This window comes from Ylistrum balloti, unplaced genomic scaffold, assembly GCF_031769215.1.
Source record: "Ylistrum balloti isolate Yb309-2 unplaced genomic scaffold, AGI_CSIRO_Ybal_v1 Utg370344, whole genome shotgun sequence".
NCBI lineage: Eukaryota > Metazoa > Mollusca > Bivalvia > Pectinida > Pectinidae > Ylistrum > Ylistrum balloti.
This window is the reverse complement of record NW_026782247.1, coordinates 1,703,053-1,726,317: the sequence shown is the minus strand read 5'-3', so window position 1 is coordinate 1,726,317 and position 23,265 is coordinate 1,703,053. Positions and strand designations below refer to the sequence as shown.

At 36.3% G+C, this 23,265-nt stretch overlaps 1 protein-coding gene across 1 annotated transcript; it reads right to left on the bottom strand.

Moving 5' to 3' along the window:
• Nucleotides 1-3,111: 3,111 nt before the first annotated feature.
• On the bottom strand, nucleotides 3,112-22,170 carry LOC132553667 (collagen alpha-3(VI) chain-like). The gene is made up of 25 exons (XM_060217927.1): nucleotides 22,078-22,170; nucleotides 21,379-21,394; nucleotides 20,565-21,179; nucleotides 20,298-20,345; nucleotides 20,053-20,094; nucleotides 19,311-19,739; nucleotides 18,544-18,675; nucleotides 18,168-18,194; nucleotides 17,768-17,997; nucleotides 17,101-17,302; nucleotides 16,685-16,819; nucleotides 16,331-16,429; nucleotides 10,246-10,313; nucleotides 9,339-9,354; nucleotides 8,376-8,990; nucleotides 8,047-8,094; nucleotides 7,570-7,620; nucleotides 7,009-7,050; nucleotides 6,346-6,774; nucleotides 5,954-6,085; nucleotides 5,728-5,754; nucleotides 5,127-5,356; nucleotides 4,569-4,770; nucleotides 3,749-3,883; nucleotides 3,112-3,402 (listed from the first exon to the last, which is right to left on the bottom strand). Exons 1-25 carry the CDS (start codon nucleotides 22,168-22,170, stop codon nucleotides 3,356-3,358), a joined length of 4,110 nt encoding a protein of 1,369 aa, XP_060073910.1. The 3' UTR covers nucleotides 3,112-3,355.
• Between the last annotated feature and the right edge of the window lie 1,095 nt (nucleotides 22,171-23,265).

Sequence of the window (23,265 nt, the reverse complement as noted above, 5' to 3'; positions counted from 1 at the left end):
CAGATGCTGATGCAAGGACAGCTGCAAAATCAGGTTGCTAGGCACTTTGGTGTTAATGTTCCCACCATAGAACGTCTTGTAAGACGTCTTCGGGAAACTGGGCAATTGGCCGATCGACCTAGGTCAGGACGTCCGCGCGTAACGTCACGACGTCAGGATCGCTATATCGTCGTCTCTCATGTGCGTAATCGGCGCCTTACTGCCGTTGAGAGTGCACTTAATGTTCGTGGAAATCATGGGCGTCCTATAAGTTCAAAACCTGTAAGGAATCGGTTAAGAGAAGTTGGTGTAAGAGCACGTCGCCTCTACGTAGGTCCACACCTTACCCCTGCTCGACGTCAGCGTCGTATGGCCTGGGTCGCTGCACATGCTCCACGACGGTTTCCACTGAGGAAGTGGAGACAAGTTTTCTTCACGGACGAGTCTCGATTCTGTCTTTATCGATCTGGCGGCCGTCAACGTGTCTACCGACGTCGTGGCGAACGTTTTACGGACGCTTGCGTAGTAGAGAGGGATAGGTTTGGGGGCAGTTCAGTAATGATGTGGGGAGGAATCTCACACGGGTTAAAATCACAATTGGTTGTTATTAGTGGCAATTTAACAGCAGCTAAGTATAGAGATGAGATACTCCGACCCCATGTTATCCCTTTCTTACAGCAGCATAATCTAACCCTCCAGCAGGATGATGCTAGGCCCCACGTAGCAAGGATTTGCTAAGTCTTTCTGGCCAACAACAACATTCAACCATTAGATTGGCCGCCATATAGCCCTGATTTGTCCCCGATCGAGCATCTTTGGGACAGTTGGATAGACAGGTTCGAAAGCGCCAGCCACCTCTGCTACTCGAGAGCAGTTGACCAGAGCTCTGATTGAAGAGTGGGACAACATCCCCATAGGACGGATTAACGCTCTCATGAACTCTATGACCAGAAGAATAAGGGCCGTGACCACAGCAAACGGCGGACACACAAGATATTGATGACTCAGTTCAATTTCAAAATCCTATGGGTCCATTCAATTTAATCGTTAGTACCCCTGAACCAATTGTCAGATGCAAAATACAGACTTTGGAAATTTTTAGGCTTTAATTTATCTGTAAGTATACAAAATTTCGTTTTAAATGAAGCCCGATATCATACTTAATTTCTAGTTTAAAGTTCACCCTGCGTTTCTTTATCCTTTTAGTATATATAGTTGTAACAAGTTGTTTAAGGGAAAGTCCGATAAATGACTAAATTAATTGATAAAAGTGTGAAGACTTCAATAAAAAGGAAAAGAGCTAATTAACTGCAATACTCTTTGTTAAGCAGCATGGAAGACGCGTCGTTCAATTGTTGTTACCCTTTTCATTCTTGTCGATGTAAGTATATCTTTTGGTTCTGCTGTTGTCTACCTTGTTGTTATTTGAGAACATGACAAAACTTACAGCGATCGACGAAGATGCACATGGCAGGTGTCATAAATGAACGGTTAACCTTCGTTAACGCCTGGTTTAGAAAGGATAACTGTACTTTATCAGTGATGATATAGCTAATGTATGATATAGGTACCTACATAACACATGGGTTCGATATCGGTACGCGATATGATAGCACTTCCTCGGTAAAAAGTGTTTGGACGTGTTTGAAATACACATTTTGTTTCGTTAGGAGCTTCTGTGGAAGGTCAGGAAAGAAAGTTTCAATACAATAATACATGAAAACGTGAGGAGGAATGTACATAGTAAGAAGTATTTGGACGCACAGTGGTAATAAGATGGTGAGTATAATATACCCTGAAAAAGATATATGTTCAGGAGAGTAAATGAAGACAGGGTGTACATGGTGAGGAAGGTACATGCTAGGGAAGATACATGGTGAAAGTAAGGAGGATGCACAGTAAAGGTAGGTACAAATAATTGCACTAAGAGAGTACATATTAGCAGAGTATATAGTATAAAGTTTCAAGTAAAAAAGAGGATACATAGTAAGGAGGGTACGTAGTGAGGAGGGTACAAGTGTACGGGCACTGGGGAAGGAAAATACGTATTTAGCAAATTGAGTATATAGAGAAGAGGTCCAAATAAAGAGAGTATACAGTAAGGAGGGTACATTGTAATGAAAGTACACGTGAAGAAGGTACTCGGTATGAAGAATGCACAGAAAAGAAAGAAGAAAGAAAGGAAGAAGTTCAAGTGAAGAATAAAGGTATACACTAAGGTGGGTGCTTGATAATGAAGGTAGATGGCACTCGGTAAGGAGAGCTCAAAGTAAGGAGAGTATATAGCGGTGGATCAACTGACTCTGAATGGACCTCCAGTAAACATAACCAGAATGGTCTTTGTTCGCTGATTTAGCTGTAATATATGATAATTAAGAAATTTGATTATGGGGCTAGCGGACCTTCCTGTCTACGTTAGACTTTGGAGTTACCTCCGTCGTCTCCTTGGCTTCAACATAAAAAGACCCTTAGCATCACTGACGAGTCTTTGACGTAATACAATAATATACCTTTTGCAGAAAAGGAGCAAGGTTGGTTAAATGATAAAATATAAAAGTGTCCTGAACAACACGTACTGATCTGTTTGTCTTCTATAGGTGACGGTTATCGTTTAAAAATGTTACTTTGGGGTTGGTGTGTTCGCAGATACAGCTGGTCATGTTTAGATTTATTAGTAAAGCGGGGTTTCCATGGCTGTCGTAAAGTATCTTGTTCGGAATATATGCAGATTCTGCGAAAGCTTATTATAAATACCATCTGACTGTTTATACGTGTAAGTCGTTTATGTTTTTTCCTGTAGATCCTGGATCTTTGCTCTGGGTTTGTTCCACTATAATTCTGGTTTTATTATAAATGCTGTTACTATAGAGTCAGTGCTGATTGTAAACTTATAATCAAATACCAAATAATTTCATCATATTTTACTTGGTTTATATGTAACAAATCTGTTTTTGGTATTGTCCTCATGCACGTCTTTAAACCTTTAATTAGATCAGTTTGAAAATATGGAAATATACAGGACAGTTAAAGAATTTTTTTCTGCTCTCTAGTAACCATACTGTCAGTGGCCTTTTAACAATGTCTGTTTCATGAAAGTGACAGAGCGTACTGGTATATAGATAACGAGTTCCATTATGATTTGCTAAATATTTATTTAGATATTGAGGTACACTTAATACACAGATATTTTTTTCCCTTTGTGGCATGACCAAAACAACTTTTCATATCCTCAGTAATGTCACATAGATTCATAGACAAATGCTCACTCGACAGATGGCTACTACGCGTCCTGTAGAAATGCACTACGATTCCGTGTAATGTCCTTGCCAGGTTCAAGGAAAATGTCTATACTATAAGAACAGCCAGTCGCACTTCTTTAATTTGACAGAGTTTCATTCGCAATCATGCCATTTGGTACCGTATCTGCAAGTAAAACAAAACAAGGTCATGAATATATACATATAGCATTATCAAACTAACATTGATCTATTTGAAGTATACCTGTTTAATTTCGGGAATCCGTCGTCCATTGGTTATATATATATGTAAATGCGTATACATTGATATCTATGCAGGATATGTTAGTAAAATTATTTAATCCGTTACTAAATTGCCATTAACGTAATTATTTAGAGACGTGATAACTTATAGGTAGTAACGTTATCATCTCCCCTACTCTTACTATTGATTACGCTATCATTTCGTTACCAAGTCATTAAAACAATCGCCCGAATGTTGCTCCTCAACGGATGTATACATATATACTAACCAGAACATGTTTTCTTGATGAGAATGTCTTCGTGCTCTATCAATGCGGAAAAGTCATTCACCATGAAGGTGTAATATTCTGCAGGGGAGGATGCAATGGCCTTGAGATGATTCATATTTACGCTGCTACCGATACCTATGTAATAAATTGAGAGTATACTATTACAGAACAATTAAAAGATTTCATGAAACATTTCATTTGACTCATTATGTCAAACTATCATGACTTGTTTTGATGAAAATAACAGAATGTGTCTTTATGTCGAAGGTGACACAGAAAATATACAGTGTATGTTGTTTAAAAGGAAATGTTCGAGATTACCGATGGGCATTGTACGTAGGATTAAAGTTTCTTTCCTTACAAACTGACGAAGAAGCTCGCGGCATAACGACACCAAATTATATTAAAGGACAAGGTGTGACGTTAAATTGACAACATGTATAGTGCTTTAAGTACCAATTGTTTATACAAAGAAATTGTGATATATCAGTCTGGGTCTACTATATCTAATACATATTTTCCTAATCTTTGTCTTAACTATGAAATATGATACCATTATTGAATAAATTATTTTCATGGTATCCTATTTTTACTTAAGATTTTAAGCTCTGAGCCTACACAATTAGTTTAAGAGGTAAGGAAATTTTTTTTCCCGATACAGTTGCTGTTGTAAAGAATAGCAATATGATCATTAAAGGCGACCAGGCCTTTTCTAACTAAAACTTCATCTATGAAAAAATACACAAATCTACAGTTGTTTTCCTTTATTCAATTTTAGGAAATCTTATTTAAATATGTTATTAGATTTGAAGAAACCTACCGATGGCATAGATAGTAATACCCTGCGCCTTCGCCTTTGTCGCCATTTCCACAGTTCTGGGCTGGTTCTGCGGTGACCCGTCTGTAATGACGACCGCTATTTTAGGAAGAGATGGCCGTGCACCTGCAGCTGGTGTGAAACCTTCCCTTGTCAACAGGTCTAAAGCATCATCGGTTGATGTGTCGCCACCCTCATAGTGAACCTGAAAGCATTTATGAATGATTCTTTAATTATATACACGTGTTCATTGTACTTGTTTCATATTGTTGAATGATGCTATATCCATACTTCTATTGCTAAAGACTATTTGTAAGAGTTGTTGTGCATGCACTTTCTTTTAACAATTACCGTTCATTTCCTGTCAAACAAGTAAGAGTGTATTACATATCTCGGTATTTTTTCCGTATAATGCAGTGTAAATCAATCCGAAAAGAAGCTATGAAGTTTTGATTTAGCTTGGTAAATAATAATGATGAGCAAAGTCTCATCATGACACTTTGCTACAAGAATAGATGTTGTGAAGTTAAAGACAAACTCTATGGTGTTTCTATAATGCACCTTTTTGATGGCGGCCTTCAATTCCCTCTCCGAATTGTAGCTGTTAAGGCTGAAAATTAATTTAGCATCAGTGGCATACGAGATAAATCCTATCTGCACACCGTTTGGCCCAATACTGTATCTGTCGACTAAGCTTGCTATGAAGTTTTTCTGCTTAACAAAGTTGGATTCCGTGATACTTGTGGAGGCATCCGACACCACTACGATATCCGCTTTGTATTTGTCACATCCTGTAAAATGATCTCCATTATAACTTACGTGGCATACCATCAATAAACAAAAATGAAAAGACAACCATAATTAACTTTTTGTACATTCCAAACAACTTCAAAAAACAGATTCTTGTGAATTTTTCTTCATTAATGTCATACCTGCGAAATATCTCGCATAACATAATTAGAATTTAAAGCCCGATACCAAATATTCAGGAAAAAACGAAGAATTGGCAAAGATGTTTTAAGAATTGAGATGACATCATTTACAGCTAGTATTCTGGTAAACATCACTTAATATTTTGTGGATGCTGACGAGAAATTTTTTTTGCGATATGTAAAAGAAATAGGCTATGTCTCGGATAATAGGGCACTTAAATAATACTTACTTTCTGGTCCTGAACATTCAGGTCTTTCTGAAAAGAAAAAGACATACTTTACTTTACCATTTCATTATGTAAACGTTGAAATAGGAAAATGCTACAATATTCATTGTATGAAACAGCATTGGGTTGAATCAAAGTTTTCAGAAAATATCAATTTTCGGTACATAAAAGAGATAAATTCTACATGGGAATATTTTTTTTAAATTATCACGGTCTTCTTTTCGATTACCTTTGCATACGCGGTATACAAATCTATTCTTCAGCGACTGCAGAGCGTCAAGGTCATCGATCTGGGACACATAGTCAACAGAAGGCTTGGATGCCATCATGTCAAGCTCTGGTTTGTATGCACTGCCAATTCCTGTAATTATATCAAAAACAATTCTACATACACACGTTCCGCATGGAATATTTTGACAGTCTTAATTTCGAAAACTGTATTTCTATAATAAATGGCACTAGAACATGAACTTCCTTACATGTAATTAGCGAATTTACATTGTAATGTTAAAATATTAATTTCATTTGAAAGAACATTGTTGGCTTTGTTGCATCTCGTTATCTGGTAGTATTTGATTCACGACAATAATGTAGTTTTAGCACGAATCTTATTTGACATACCAATTGCAAACATTTCAATCTTCCCAGATGCCAACACATTACGGGCAGATTCTCTTGTTTTCCTCACGTTTGTCGACTTTCCGTCTGTTATAACGATTCCGATATGAGAAAATCCTTCTCGGACCTCGGACAAGCTGTGGGTCAGAAGAAGGTCCAGTGCCTTGTTGGTATATGTGTTGCCGGTGGTCCAGTCGATATTTTCTATGGCGTTTTCAAGACTTGGCTTATCCATGTACTTGTTCAGCGAGAATCTTAATTGGCTTTGGTCGCTGTACGTAATCACACTAACATGTGTCGCATCAGGACCAATATCAAACATGTCTGCCACATCTCGGACAAAATTGAGTTCTTTTCTAAAGTTTTCCTTTGATCCAATACTTGTTGACTCGTCAAGAATAAAAATAATATCAACGGGATTGTTGTAGCATACTGTAACATAAACATCTGTATGTTATAAAAATGATCATTACCATGTCATTATTGTTGTAATTTGGCACCTGTTTTTTCTTCGTTTTTTTCTTCTTTAAATCGACACAAAATCTTCCAAAGTATAGACATAATGTGTTATCATGTATTACAGAGAATGTATATTGTCGTCTATCATTTTTTTTCTTTTAAGGTTTCTACATCTAAATTAGAAAACTATTGATAATTGTTACTAACCTTCTTGTATTTCGGTCGCAGTAATGCTATCTCTTTGTCGGGCTTGAAATCATAAAAAAAGAATATTGATTAGCTTTATTATTGTCATTTTGAAATCATTTAAGATGTAGAAATATACTGAAAACCAATTGGCTTCGGTTGTTCATAGGCTGGTAAGTGGTAAGTAAAATTTTCCATGTATGAATCAAAGAAAATTGGAAACATTCATTTCACAGCTGTAGGATTGTTCAGACAGATTTATGTATCTTCAGCGTTAAGTTTCCATTTAATGTTTTGCTTATTGGAAGCATTTTGAGTTTTTACTAACAACTGTTTAACTTAATTTCGTTCTTCTCTCCATTGAGACTAGTTCGCATGTGTTGTTAAATGTTGCATTTTACTCGACTTCAGATTTGTCATTTTTTCATTAACAACTCTGAAGTTCATCCGCGCAAATTTTCGAACACATCGAGTATCGAGATTTGTTTCTCTTTCATCCATTGCCTTAATTAAATAAAAAAAAAAATAAAAAAATTGGTGTTGCATTAAAACATAACTGAAGACTTGTTTCATTAAGCTCACCATAGAGACCATGCGATCTTCGTCTGTTCATAAGATGGACAAAAAGTGAAGCTGTAATGATTAATGATTACAATTTCAAAATCATATTAATCTACAAAATCTGCATAAAAATGTGATAAATAATTCGACAATCATTTAAGAATATAATTTTGGAGACTGATCTTAAATTACAGATGTTAATTTAGTTTCATAAAAACCAAGAAAATACCTGACATACCGATAGCATGAGAGTATTTCACAAAAGAGGAAAGAGTCCCATATAAATCTTAGTCATTCCAATTTAGTTATGAACGAAAGGAGAGTTATATTTCCTATTGTTAATGCATACTTTGTTTTCCTTGAAATGACTGTAATATATCGGTTTCTTTATTCAATCGCAGTTTAACTATCACGAAAATGATATTGACCATAACCTGTTATTTTAGTAAGATGTATTTAAGAAAGGGATACTTTGTGACACTATTTCTTAATACTTACAATACGATGTTCGTCTTTCGAGTCCGTGGCTTTGCCCAAAGGTAAGTACTGAAGTACAAACACATGTAGACAGCAAATAAGTATCGCTTCATGCATATAATCCATGTTCCTAATACCGTATATTTATAGGCTTTAAACATCCAATTTAATTAGTATTTTCATCTAGTTTTATTGATTAGAGACTGACTAAGAGCACGAGGTTTATAAACCTACTCTGATATTATCTACATTATTCTCAGCCAATATGACTTTTATTCAAAACGCAAAGCAATATACCAGATCGAAGATATAAACATAATGTATAGTGTTATGAATGTTATACGACTTACCTCGACAGACTCGGCAGGCTAACAACGTCTTAATGCGTTCCGTATCAAGTTTTTCGTATGTGTCAACGGTAATCAGAAACTTCTCATCCGGCTCAGACGCTATTCCGCGTAGTTCGTTAAGATCGACACTCCCACCTATACCAATGGCAAACATGTAAATATCGTTGTCTTTGGCAATTCTCGCCTGGTGTTGTGTTTCTGCTTTCCCTTGCTCTGTTGTAAATCGATCGTACGAGCCAGGATTGGTACCACCATCGGTAAGAACAACACCAATGTGAACAGCATCATCTCGCGCACCATTTCCGGGTGCGAAAAGATCTTTAACCATGCGTTCAATCGCTAAATATGTCCTGGTAGCGTCACCTTGACTGTGGTTAATTCTATTTATCGCGGATAAAATATCTTCGCGAGTGCTAAAGTTATTGAAACGGAATTCATCGTAAACGTGGTTGCTGTAAGAGACTGCTGCGAACTGAACATCGTCAGTCACAGTTTCAAACATGTTTACGAAATCGTACAGAAAAGATTTCTGTTTCTTAAAGTCTTCAACATAGATACTGCTGGATGAGTCCACGACGAATGCTATGTCCAGTTTGCATCCCTCCAATGAGACTCCTGTAAGAATGATAGGGTAAAACAAATATGACAATCTCTAAAGTAATTTATGAAAAAAGGAATCTACATCTGCTGCCAAGTGCTGTTTCTCAAATGTTTATGCATGGGTAACTATTTGAGTATTCACATGTAGTGTCATACAACACAAACTATTATGCATAATTGAGTAAGTGCGTCTTTGATAGATATATCATCAAAACAAAATAAGGAAAATCATAAGTAACGTCACGCATAAAGCGTAGTAGGATTGAACGTGATGTCTGAAAATTAAGTACGCGAAACATGAAATATCGAGGTAGTAATTTGTTTATTTGTCATCTGTGTTATTTTCTTACGTGGTGTACTTACCAAATGATGGTTGGATCTGAAATATTAATTGAACAATAGGCTATCACAAAAAATATTCATCAGGAACTACATAACATTATCTCGTATTGTAAACTGCTATCATTAGCACATGTTAGTTAAAATAAACAATAACAAAACCAGTTATATTGCCGCAAATCTAATATACAGTTCCTGCCCCTGTAAACCGATTAATGAACGGTATTGAACTTTACAAAAAGAATATATGGTAGGTATGATAATCTTTCCGACATTTACGACATACGTATAAATACGTAAAAAAAAGATAGTCTACACGGTTGTATGAATGCCCATATAGCAATAACAAATGTTATTCTAGTTCAGACAAACCATATCATCACTGCAGTGATAATACATGACGTTTTATGATATACTTTTTCTAATGATAGTATAACTGGTGTTTTCTTATTTGGTGAATAAAACAATAATGTAAGCTATTCTCACCAGGTAATAGCATAAATTGCAGAATACATCATAATTTAGCCTATTCAAAACTCATAGTCTTGCTGTCAAGCGAACGATTAGATAAACTGACGTCAAAAAGAGCGTTATTATTTCCAAAACGCTTTTTGAGCTCTGATGAAGTTTATTTTTGTATCAGCTTTCTAATTTGATTTCCCTTTTTAATACAGATTTTCCATCACTCTGTCATATTGGAATATATATGATATTTTAACAATGAAATATCCTTTACGTATCTGTAGAACTAATAACTTTTGTAGCAATCATCCGCTATTATCGAGATACTTACGTGCAATTTGATAACAATGTATGAAATGACAACTGATCCACAGTTGAAAGCAAAATTAAGGAGAACAAACAAAAACCCAACCAACTTTGTGCAGCTTGTGCTCTAAGCATAGGTTAAGATACATGTAAAAGTACTTACCATACATCCAAATGCCACCAAAAAGGTAATAAGTAAGGACCACATCTTCACAGCTCGGACAGTGCTGACTTAGCCTGCCGGAGTAATACATGCCCTGTTTTATAGTACAAACCGGATCTGACATTTAATTAACTTATTACATCTGAACAAGTTAATAATAGTTTTACAAAATGCCATTTGAAACATAATCGTATTTGATAAATGGTAATATGTCATTTCAGAAAGTTAGGGTTTGGTGTCAGTAAAGTTATACATATGTAATAGATGTAATCACTGCTACATAATACAAGCTGCCAATCACAGATAACTCACTTCTGATCTTGAAAGTAACTGGTAAAACATAAAGCTTTTAATAAAAGTATTAGTACTCAACAACGTTGATGATACGCTGTATATGATTTTTTTTTCAAACTTTCGTGCTTTGAGCATGCGTAAAACAACTTGCACACTGTCAGAGACGACAATAAATTTTGGGATCTTTCATTTAGGTATACTTGATAGTATTTCGTTGGAACGTAAAATACAACACAGACGCCAATAAACAATTAACAGTTTATTTAATAAACTAAAAAATTCAATATACAAACTACACAATAGTAGATAGACCGATCACATGTTCTTCCCTATGCACAGTGTGTGAAAGTCACTTCCCTATGCAGAGCGTCCTTACTTTTTCGTGATAACACTGGGTCACAGCGCTCGAGCTCGTGCTCGAGCGGTCATGGTACACACACACAGAGTCAAAGTTCACTCCTTAACCCATTGGTTAAACTCTTAAACAACACATGAGGTCTGTCTTTCCTTCATCATGATATCACGCTGCGTCTTCTTCGCTCGCCATCTTGCCGCGCTCTCTACCCACGCCGATCCTCCGAAACCCTCGGACTTCTTCGCAATAACAATGTCTCAAAGTCAACTCGCCCTACAGTCCTTTAAGGGCGCACGACACTAAACTTTTATATACATCAACAAACCACATTTATTCTGACACACACTGCATTAAATATATCTATGGGCTTATTACAAGATGTGCACAAATAGATTTTCGAATTATTTCAATTATGACTAAAAGCATTAAGGTGATAAGGTATGTCTATGCCATACTGTTTACACTCTCCTGCCTGTTGTGTCATATTGCTCCTCACCTCTTTGTTGTTACATCTAACATTGCTTGTTACAAGATAACTACCTTAAAGTTGACAACCCAGTACTAACTGTTTATGATAAAAATACACTTGTAGTATCTTGACGGAGTTTTCGTTTTACAAAAATTATAATTGTGTAAGGAGAGTACAAGAAGAGAAAAATAAAAACCAACATGTCAACATAATCATAATTGAAACTCAAATTCAATAAAACTATGGCAAATTATGAACAAAAGTGAAATTTACATGGACATGCCATGTTGGTATTTTCTTTTGTAGACCAAGGTGTGTATATTCAATTCCGCGTTTTCCTTTACTCATGACAGGAGTTTTTCTTTTCATACCTCTGAAATGCCAGATTATGCAAATGTTCTCGAATTGAAGTCTTCGACACATATAGCGGAACCTCTAAGGGCAGGAATGTTAGTTTGTTGACAGATATGCTTATACATTTATATTACGTTATGGAACTTGAACAGCATTGATCTTACATGAACAGTAAAACAGGTAAGATGATTTGTTGGATAAAACTCAGCATAAAGATCCAAATGGTCTTGCCTGTTCATATGATGTACAAACAATACAGCTGAAAAGGAAACATTATTGCGACATTTTAGAAAAATAGATGAAACAAAAAAGTTACAAATTTTGTATAAGTATCTGTTAATAATTCAAAAACCATGTCTGTATACGATTCAAACTGACATTTATTCTTAATTTACGGATACTAGATATATGTTTTCATTTACCTGTGGCAGTTTTCTCACATACAGTCTATGACAACCAACGACGTCCGTATAAACATTCCAATACCACATTCGTTATAACCCTTCCTCCATACCCCCTATAGATTGTAAAATAGACGACAACGGAGGCATTATAGACGACAGGAAAGTGGTATAGCTACGAAAAGGCGGGGACAACAGAAGAACAAAGACGGTGGGAATTAAGAATAATATTAAGTTACAGGATAGTATCTGCAGACTCTCTGTCAGTCTCCAGGCTAAACTGAACGTAACCGGAATGATACTTTAGAGATCCTGGCTGAAATACTTATTGAAAGACTTACAAGAAAGTGTTTCGCCAGGGTGGGTTACGCCCCTAACTAGTTCTTGCTCCAAAGCTTACGCCAGAACTGGCGAAATACGCGCGAAACCTATTGTTGTTCATCATGCTCGTGTGCCCTAACCCCTTCACCTTGGTACCTCCTATCGACGCTAATCGGACAACACTGTCCCCTCGTCAGACAATGCTTAGTATGGGCTTCATCAAGTTTCCAAAGTTCTTCTCGCATACCTACGGAAATCCCTATACATAACAACACCAGAAAGCGCTGTACATGAAAACAACCAAAATGTATGACAGCGGTTGTCAATGAAGCACGAGAGCGAAAAAACATATCCCTGCTACCGGAAGAAGAAAATAGCTACATATCATCATATGATTCATACTTAATTGAAGCTCAAAATCGGCGATACCATGCCAAAATATAGGTAAGAATTAGAATAAGTTATCCGGTAGTGTACACATCTTCTGCTGCTTCGACGCAACCTCCATGCTATTTTTATATTAGCTATATCACTTTTTACAAACAAATATGTTTATTCGTTGGGGAATTTTACAATATAGGACCGAAATATATAATGTTATACGCGGATATTTATTTTTGTTGTTTATTCAATTTACAGCAAGTGAAATTGAATCCTAGCTTTCTTTCAGGAAAACGTTTTTTTACGGCGGATGCGGGTACTTCACAATACCTGTTTGCGAATTTGTAGATTTCTGCAAAGGTTGGCACTGCAACAGAAGTAACACACAAAACGGATATATCAAAATGCAACATAAGACCAATGTTCGTAATGTATTAGATATGTACTTTGCAAGCTTTTATCCAGTTTTAAAAGCATAAAGTTAATGATAATATTCGTACGTGTACTACCTTCTTTAATCCGATGGTCGGATGGTCCGTTGTCAGAGGCAAAGCCGCCGAATTCGGCTAGATCGATATTGCTTCCTATATCAATCGCAAACATGTGAATCACATTTTCTTAGATGTCTGTTCTTTGACTGTGTTTTGCTCGCTGTGTTGTTAACGCATCGTATGAGCCTGATTAGTGCCGTCATCGATAAGAAAAACACCTATGTAAATAACATGTATCTGGCGAAGTAACCTCCACAAACTATTTACCTTGTCTGAGTTTCGGGACGCTCTACCACTTTTGGCAACTTACAAAGATAAAAGTTCATAACAAAAATAGCAAAATTAACTTGAATGTTCCCAGGCCTGGTAACACAAGAACGTTCGTATGACAATTTATACATTTAAGAAAGCAAAATTAACAAGAACAAAGAAAAACGTCACAACTTTGTGTAGCTGGTGTTCTAAGCAAGTTGACGTACATGTGCAACATACTTACCACACTTACAATCGCCATTAAGAAGGTAATCGGTAAGGACCACACCCTTTCAGGTAGGACAGTCCTTACTAGGTCATAGCTAAAACTGGTCTGATTTAGGTATGATTGACAGTTTCCAAACACGTATAGGTGATCAACAGTTTGGAGTTCCGTTGAACTAGAAAAATATCTTATCATGTTGAAAATATATTCATACGAGTTTCCATTTGATATGTGAATTTAAGACGTGTTCATTTACTAAATCATGTCCCGACTTAAAATGAAAAATTCATAAATCACAAATCAAAATTAAACGAATTTAAGAATTTTTTTTTACATTTAGGGAGCAATTAAATAAATATGGTAGAAAATTTCCACGTCAAACTTAACATCACTCTAAATCTATATTCATAATGCAATCCGTGAATGTGTAACGGCGTTTGATCTAAAGTGACGTTATCTTTTTATTCGATCACACGTTACAATGAGCTACATTACATAATTATAGTAGATACAGATATGACATGGGTATATTCACTGAATAACAACGGCAATAAAGTCTGAACTGTCCGACACCGGTTTTACAGTAAAATGTGTGTTGAAACGGCGGTCTGTAAACAGCACCAAACATACATTACTTAGTCTTGATCATTACGTAGTGTTAGTAAGTATTTGTTCTATTATGTTTTGTTGTTTGTTTTCGTTCTCCTCACTGTTTGGTTGTTACATCTTACGTTGTTTAACGCTTCATAACACGTGAATATGTCTGATACTCAACATTTAGCTTTTATAAGATATACACACACATAGTGTTTGATGTTTAAAAAATCGAAATACAGACTCCAAATTAATAAATCAAAGTAAAATAGATAAATAATGTAATTGCATAAGGACATGGCCAGGTTTTCCAGATAGCTAATGGTATTTCATCGATGACACTGCATCTGGTTATCACAGTAGCGTAAACTTCTCAAAATGGAATAATGTTATGCACCACACGACATACTAAAGCGCACTGAGAACATCTTACTTAATATTGCAAATTCTGATGGAGATCATAATATCTTCCCATTGCAGCAGAGGCAATTCTTATCATGTGTTCATGTTTATATTTAAAGCAAGTAATATTCTGAATAGTTAATAGCTTGTTTTTATAGATATTGTACCATTATGGAAACGTACAACGCACCAAAAACCTTACGGCGCACATCGTGCAATACATCGAGCACACATCTTAACTTGTACTGTTATCGCCATATAGAAATGATATTATCATATACACATATTTAATGGCCTATGTACATATTGTTACAATATTGGCTGTTCCTATGTCACATCTGTTGTCCTGTGTTGTACACGTGTTTTGTCTGTTGTCGTGCTGAGCGTCATTGTAGCGTGACTCCCCGTCGGCGATTTTTGTGATTTTTCTGCTGCGTGATTGAGGTTTGTATTGACCAGTTTGGTACAACACGTTAGAGTAAAAGATTACATATAGAGAAATATTGATGTTTCCGGAAACCTGTCGTCTTTCTGTTTCTCTTCAGGTAATCGTTCTGGGATTTAAGAAGGGATTTACAAAATTAGCATAGTAGGGATTAGAGGCGAGGTGGTATTTTTAACAATAAGCTATAGTATGAGGGATCTGTAGGTTTGCACTCTGTACTAATGTTTGGACTGTGTTACTGTCGCTGTTATTTTTGTGATCTAAATTGGGGATATTTATCCTTATTTGGAATGAACAAGAGTTGCACGAAGTCGATGAAGCAGAAAATGCTGGCTTTTTCGAAACACCAAATCTTATGATCTTTGTACTTTTTCAGGAGTACCACTCTAAAATCTTTTCCTGCATTCTTTTGCTTATATTTTAACGAAATCCATAAGTGTTTTGAAATTCATATTCCAATAAACAGACGGGTCTCACGAAGACCTACATGGAAAGCCATCTAAATGATCATTACCGTTGATGGTAAAAGTTCTATTTTGCTTCTTATAATCATTGGCGCCTCTTGGAAAAACAACACTTATCAAAATCATCGTATGCAATGGATTTATTCACTTTAGATGTACAAAGTACAGTTTCAAACTACACTCGACTACTCGACTGTGTGTGTATTTAAGCTTAAATCCCTGGTATACCCATAACAGTAGAACATTAACTAAGCTATATATAACACTATACAGAGTTTTCACATAACATATATGAGGTGATCTTCACTCTGAGGATGTTATTACAATAGCCTCCATTGAATGCACACAACATAGATACAAAACTTGAACTGAAAAATGACTTCGTCGATAGAAAGAGATAGCGATTGTCCAAATGTTAATGTCTAACATTCGAAATCGAATATTCTCCCTATTCGAATATCGCCTTTCAAAACGAATATCAAAGCATTCGCTGAAAAAAAAAACATCATAAGAACCCTCGCTCGGAAGATATTAAAGCATGTTTTAAAACATAAAACATACACATAATACTAATAGTTAATTCCGAGACCTGAAACTATTCTGGGTACCATTAGTAATGACCATAGTTCTATCTACGTTGTATTCTTTCTTCCAGCATTTGAAACAGAGATCGTAATTCATCATTTTCAAATTGGTGTTCCCGCTTAGCTACTGGTGCAGGCGCAGGCGCAGGACCTGTAATAAGAAAGATGATTTACTATAATTGAATCATTGGTCTCATTTTCTCTACATAATCGTTCTAATCTTCATGACGGATAAATAGACAGGGACAGTGTAACATCATAATGCTCTTGAACTGTCCGTAGTAGAGTGGATCATTATGATAATTAACTAGGTGATGTCTATTACCTTTCGATTTGAGAGTTCTGCTTTATCTTAACACAGGGAGGACTCAAATACTGTACTGAACAAACATATTTGAAAACATACCTGCACATGTTTTCTTTATAAGGATATCCTCGTGATCTACCAATGAGGCAAAGTCGTCTACCATGAAGGTAAAGAAGGGATCGGGATCGGAAGCTATGCCCTGGAGCTCGTCTAAGTCAATACTACTGCCAACACCTGTATATATCAATAACGTTTATAATTTAAAGATGCTTGTGATACTTGCTAATCTAAGGCTAGTTTACTTCGTCGTGAATGGTAACATTTCAATACGAGGTCACAGAAACTAAGAAGTAGTAAGAAAGACATTGGCAATGTTAAAGTTAGAAATGTATGACAAGCAAGTATATTTTCGTCACTAATTTGAAAACATCATCAAAGTAAGATGACAATTTGTAACAAATATTAAAGTAAAGTGATAGCTCAATGTCCAAGCTGGAGGTCATATAATAATTTACCTATGGCGAAAAGTGTGATGCCTTGGGCCTTGGCGTTCCTCGCCATTTCCTGTGTCCTCACTTGATCACGTGATACGCCATCTGTTATGACGATTCCAACCTTGGGCACACCAGACCGGGCCCCTGCCCCGGAAGTGAACGCTTCCTGGGTCATCTTCTCAATGGCTTTGTCTGTATACGTCACTCCGGTAAGATATTTAACCTAGACATTCACAAAACTAAATTTCGAATTTTACAAGGAACTAAATAAACGCAATCTGCGATATAGAGATCGATTTTGTATGTGTCCCATTCAAACCATTTCTTCGCTCTCTGTTCTTGGAGATGATAGAAGAAAATGCTATATTTGAAGCCATAGTAAGGTTGTTTATCTATACAACACCTGATTATTATTTATTATCCGGCTACCTACATATGATCTACGGGTTAAATGATTAGATATCAACATCGTGGAATCCACTTTTTATTTCAGTTCTTAGACGGTAAGTATCAAGCCAACTAGTTCTTAATCGAGGAAACGCAAATATGAACAAAGGCAGAATAACACGCAGAAACTTCTTAGAATATTGTAAGTCTACCTCGTGATAGAAATCTCGAAATCAATCAACTAAGAAAGAGAGAAAGATGTTGGAATCGCCATATAGTAATCGTAGAACAATTGGCGTACCTTATTTATAGCAGATATAATTTCGTCCTGTGATGTGTAACTGTTCAGGCTGAAGTCGGTATGAGCGTCGTCGGAGTATGAAATCATGCCGATTTGAACACCATCCGGCCCTATGTTGTACTTCTCAACTATGCTGGCGATAAAAGTCTTCTGTTTAGCAAAGCTTTCATCACCGATACTGGTTGAAGCATCTGATACGACCACGACGTCAGCCTTGTACTTATTACAGCCTGCCAAAACCGTTATAATACTCATATCAGTTTCAGATAAAAATGTTTCCTGCTAATATAGCAAAGTGGCCTTACTGATGCATTTCTTTTTTGGAAATTTGAAAAAAAAAGAAGAAAAAAACAGAAAACAACAGCAAAAAAGTAATAATGACAATTATGAAGAACCCTACCTTCAGCCAAACTGCATCCTGGTTGTTCTGAAAAATGCATAAAAGGATTTTCAGAAATATAAACTTTTATTCACGAATAGAAGCTTGTACAAACGACACACATGTTTAGCTCTATATTTCAGTAATTTTCATAATACTTAAATATCTGATAATTATCGAATATATGTGTAGATTCTGCACCGTTCTATTATTCGCATGAATTAAAACGAGGCATGCAGGTAATGGCAAAGCTTGGGGACTAGACTCCACCAGCAGTGTCAACAGAAGTTCGAAGAGTTCAAAAGACACACAAGTGATAAGCACATTATATTAAAAAAAATACAAACATGATTTCCATAAATTATCTCAGAGTGAAGCCATTAGGTTTACGGTTTACCTTTACAAATGCGGAAAGCAAATTTGTTCTGAAGAGAATCTAAAGCATCCAAATTGTCGATCTGATAGACATAGTCCTCTGAGGGTTTAGACGCCATGATGTCTAACTCAGGTTTGTACGCATTTCCTATTCCTGAAAAGGTAAGACTTTATTTCATATATATGTTTACATAAGCATGCACACCCAATACAAATATAGCACGGGAAGTGATAGACAAAGTCAAGTAGTGCGTTTAGGCATGTGGCCATTGTATCACTTGATAAGCTTGCATGGAGAAGGATAAGATACATGATCTTCATAGATACAAAGTATAAAGCTCATGTCACACACACACACACACACACACACACACACACACACACACACACACACACTCTCTCTCTCTCTCTCAACTTGTTTATAATTCTTTCATTGTTAATATATCCTACTGCCACCTTGTACATGTAATGTGTCGGTAATCAATGTTTCGAAAAGGTTTATATAAGTTGTAAAACTTGTGCCCAATCTTATATTGCTACTTATGTGCAATAAAAATCAAAATAAAAAATCAATTCAAATGTAGATATATCGATATTTATCTATATGTCACCATATGAACTACATTATCTGGTAAAATCTTATAAACAGATAATCGTCTAATTGCAAATAAAAAGGAATATCAAATATTCGTCCATGTTTTTAAATAATGCAAAGTGGGTACCATACCGAGAAAAGTAACTATAAATATTTTTAATGTGTAACTATTGTGGAAAGTCGTTCATGCTTACCAATAGCGAACATCTCAATATTTCCGGTAGCTAGAACATTCAGAGCGGATTCTCGTGTACTTTTTGAGTCAGTTGACTTTCCGTCTGTAATAACAATTCCGATGTGAGAAAGTCCTTCTCGGACTTCCGATAGACTTTGAGTGAGAAGTAAGTCCAGAGCTTTGTTGGTATACGTGTTTCCGGTGGACCAGTCGATGTTTTCAATTGCGTTCTCGAGACTTGCTTTATCCGTGTACTTACTAAGGGTAAATCGCATTTGGCTATCGTCGCTGTACGTAATCACACTAACATGCGTCATATCCGGTCCAATATCAAACATGTCTGCCACATTTCGGACAAAATCGAGTTCCTTCTTGAAATTCTCTTGCGATCGGATGCTGGTGGATTCGTCAAGGATAAAGATGATGTCAACGGGGTCTCCATGACAGACTAAATTAATCAAACAATCCGTTCTAATATTTCTGATATATATAAAGAGAAAACATGTGAAGCCTTACCTTTAACAGTTTGTCTCTGTTATGAAATATTTACAACACCGCAGCCAACATAGTTTTCATTATTTACAACCCAACACTTTTATCGCTGATGTACACAACATGAATAATAACGAACTTTGAAAAGAGCTGACAATAGGCGAAGATTATACTTGATCAACTTCGTGACAAAATCGTTATACTATCATTCAGACAAGAAATTGGTGAAAAGTATCGGGATTCGGTACGAAATATATAATTTGACAAACCTTCTCGTGCACTTTCTGTGGAGACCTGGCGACTGTAGCGAGCTGAAAGAGCCAACGGAACGGTAAGAGTATTATATTCGATGTATTTAAAGGTGTTTTACATTGCACATTAATATATCAAACGAACATTCGAAATACAAGTCACTGATATGGATGGGGTGGGGTTTGTGGGGGGTGGGGTTGGGGGTTGGGGGTTGGGGGTGGGGGGGTGGGGGTAAACAGCAATCTTCGATAATTGTACTTACAATCAGCGGCTCGGCGGGCATTAGTCGTTGTAAATTCAAATGTTGGTGCTAAAAAGAGACAAGAAATCGCATAAGTGTATACAATTAAAAGTACTAGTTAAAGATGTTATATCATAAATTAAATGCAACGCTTCTAACACACCCAGAATTGTTAAAGCAAAAGCCACGGCATCATCGATCATGTGAAATCGGAGGCCAGGAAACACAATTAAAGTCTGACAATAATGACAGATAATATGCAGATTGATTGATTTGTAGTGAGTTTACCTCTACAGGCTCGGCATGCCAAGAGACTCTTGACGTGAGCTGTATCGAGCTTGTCATAGTTATCCACGATAAAGAAGAACTTGTCGTCTGGCTCCGACGCAATACCTCGGAGTTCCGCTTCATCTACTCCGCTGCCTATTCCTATAGCGAACATGTATATCCCGGACTGCTTTGCAAGTTCAGCCTCTTCTTGGGTCTTGGCTTTGCCCTCGCTCCTTGAGTACTGATCATATGACCCTGGGTTGGTGCCTCCATCAGTCAGAACAACGGCTACGTGTACAGCATCATCTCTTGCGCCATTGCCGGGGGCAAACAGGTCAGTGCGCATGCGTTCTATCGCGAGGTATGTTCTGGTGGCGTCGCCTTTGCTGTATCTGACGTTGTTGACAGCATCAAGAATAGCGTCACGTTTGCTGAATGAACTGAACTTAAATTCGTCAAACACGTGGTTGCTGAATGACACAGCCGCGATTTGAACATCGTCTGGTACTGATGCAAACGAGTCGACAACATCGTGTATGAAGGAAGTTTGGCGTTCGAAGTCTTTGATCCATATACTACTGGATGAATCAATAATGAAGGCTATATCCAGCTTGCATCTGGTCATCTCTAGTCCTATCAACAAAGAAGACGTGATCATGAAATGATGACTGTTGTTCTATACAACCATAACAATGTCGATTCATTTACATCTTGAAATATTATTGGTTGTATTGCCTTGTTGTGGTCGTTTTACATGAATTATAGATACGATAGGATTTAAATGATTTAGAATGTTATTTACAGATAGTGAGAAAATAAATCAAATACTTACCAACGTATGTTGGAATCTGAAAATGAAGTCATCAAAGTGTTAAAGAGACTAATGTTAATGTAATTAATTTTATTAAGTAACATAATACATTTATACATATACATATCTGCTAAGAACAAACGATTTTGAATATCCAATAAACAGAAAAACATACTTTTATTATACAGCTTATTAAAAAAAGGCAAACAAAAAAGAAACATGACGCAAGGAGTGGTGGTAAATGAAGAATCATCAAGGTCGGTGCGCGTCACCAGATGTAAGTTCTACAAGGAAGTATATTCCGTCCTGTTCTGTTTTTAATATACGTAAATTAACTGATTTACGCAATAGTACTTATATCAAACTGTTTACAGATGACTTCACACTACATAAAAATTGTCATTCAGCAGAAAATTACCATAAAACAGGATATGACCTGAACTATGTGGTCACATGGATGAAAACTTGAAATGGTCACTACAGAGAAAGACTTTGGCGCTACATTTGACAACAAATTAAAGTTTAGTCAACATTCGAGCTAATTCCGTGAACAAAGTCAATAAACTGTTAAGTAAAATCGTTCAGAGAAAAGCTACTAAAAGAGTTATTCAAAGACCCTGTCGCATCCACTGACGTCAAAAGCCTTGGTAAGCATTCCTTGTAACACTTGAATCTCCCTTTCCAATATGGTGAAAGTCGAAAGGTTGAGTCAGTACTTACCATGAACCCGCAGATGAGGAGCAGACAGCAGGTAAGGGACATCATTTTCCGTGTCAAGTTTGACCACCGATTACTGAAGCCTTCTCCTGTCATCTTTATATACTAGAAACGGGTATGTCATTACGACGAATAATTGCCCCTAATTCGATCTCAGTAACCTATACTGAGTTTATTACAGACTGGTGTTTTGTAGAATAGGAAATTAGACATTGCTGATATTAAGTATATGTAGAAAATTAAAACGTTATTTTCATCGGTAAAGTGATTATTCAGTGATAAAAAAATAATCAAATTATTACAATATGTTAATAAAGGTCAACCCAATTAAATATCAATGAGAAGTTAGTCTTTACACTGTGCTTTTGTGTTAGTTTGACCTATATGTCAGTGACGAACCGTTAAGTTAAATATAGACCCAAATTGGGGAAAGGTGGAAAAGGGGGGGGGTAATATGAAACAAGGACATTTTAGTGATTTAACCATAAGAATCAAACCAGAGCTTTCAATTGTTTTTTGTGAATTTGATTGAAACTGTTTCGCTAGAATTCAGAGAACGACCCTAGCAGATAGTATTTACATGTAGAGATTTACTTTTCTATTACAAACAATAAACATGCTCTATCCTTTGTAGGTTTTTTTTAATCGAAAATCGCGAAAATGGGAACCGGCTCTTGAACATCGAATCAACCATAGTAAATACCATAGGCTGAGAATTCAGGCATGTTGTTATCGGAAAAGATCGAGATAAGCAGTTGATGTAGACTGCAGTGTCCATGATCTCCAATTGTGGTGTATATATACCTTGAACGTGATCAATACATTTCTTGTTTAAAGACAAGACCTCACCTATATAACTTAATGTGATGTTAAAAAGCAAGGTCTTTGGGGTCTATTTTGCTAAAATCTTAGATTAATTAACCTTCGTATGAAAATAAAAAAACTGAGCCTACAGACGGACATAGATACTTCCCTTAGGTATGCTAATAGTATGTTGGAAGGTCTCACTACCAAACTCGGCGTCATCCTGCCTGGGAGATAATTCAATAATTGTCAATTTTGTAATTAAGATTCCTTCTTGAACGCTGAAACTTTCATGTGCACGTCAATATCAAAATCTTGATCTGTGTAGCAAATTCTATAGACACATTTCCGAACCACCAAAGCACGTCCTCGATAGACTTTCCTTTT

What these genes read in the sequence shown, in the direction of transcription:
- LOC132553667 (XM_060217927.1), bottom strand. Translation starts at nt 22,170, where the DNA reads ATGACAGGAGAAGGCTTCAGTAATCGGTGGTCAAACTTGACACGGAAA. An exon ending in TGAATGTTCAGGACCAGAAA is followed by an intron (nt 5,357 to 5,727) that starts GTAAGTATTATT and finishes ATCATTTTACAG; the next exon opens with GATGTGACAAATACAAAGCG. An exon ending in TATTACTATCTATGCCATCG is followed by an intron (nt 3,884 to 4,568) that starts GTAGGTTTCTTC and finishes TTTATTACATAG; the next exon opens with GTATCGGTAGCAGCGTAAAT.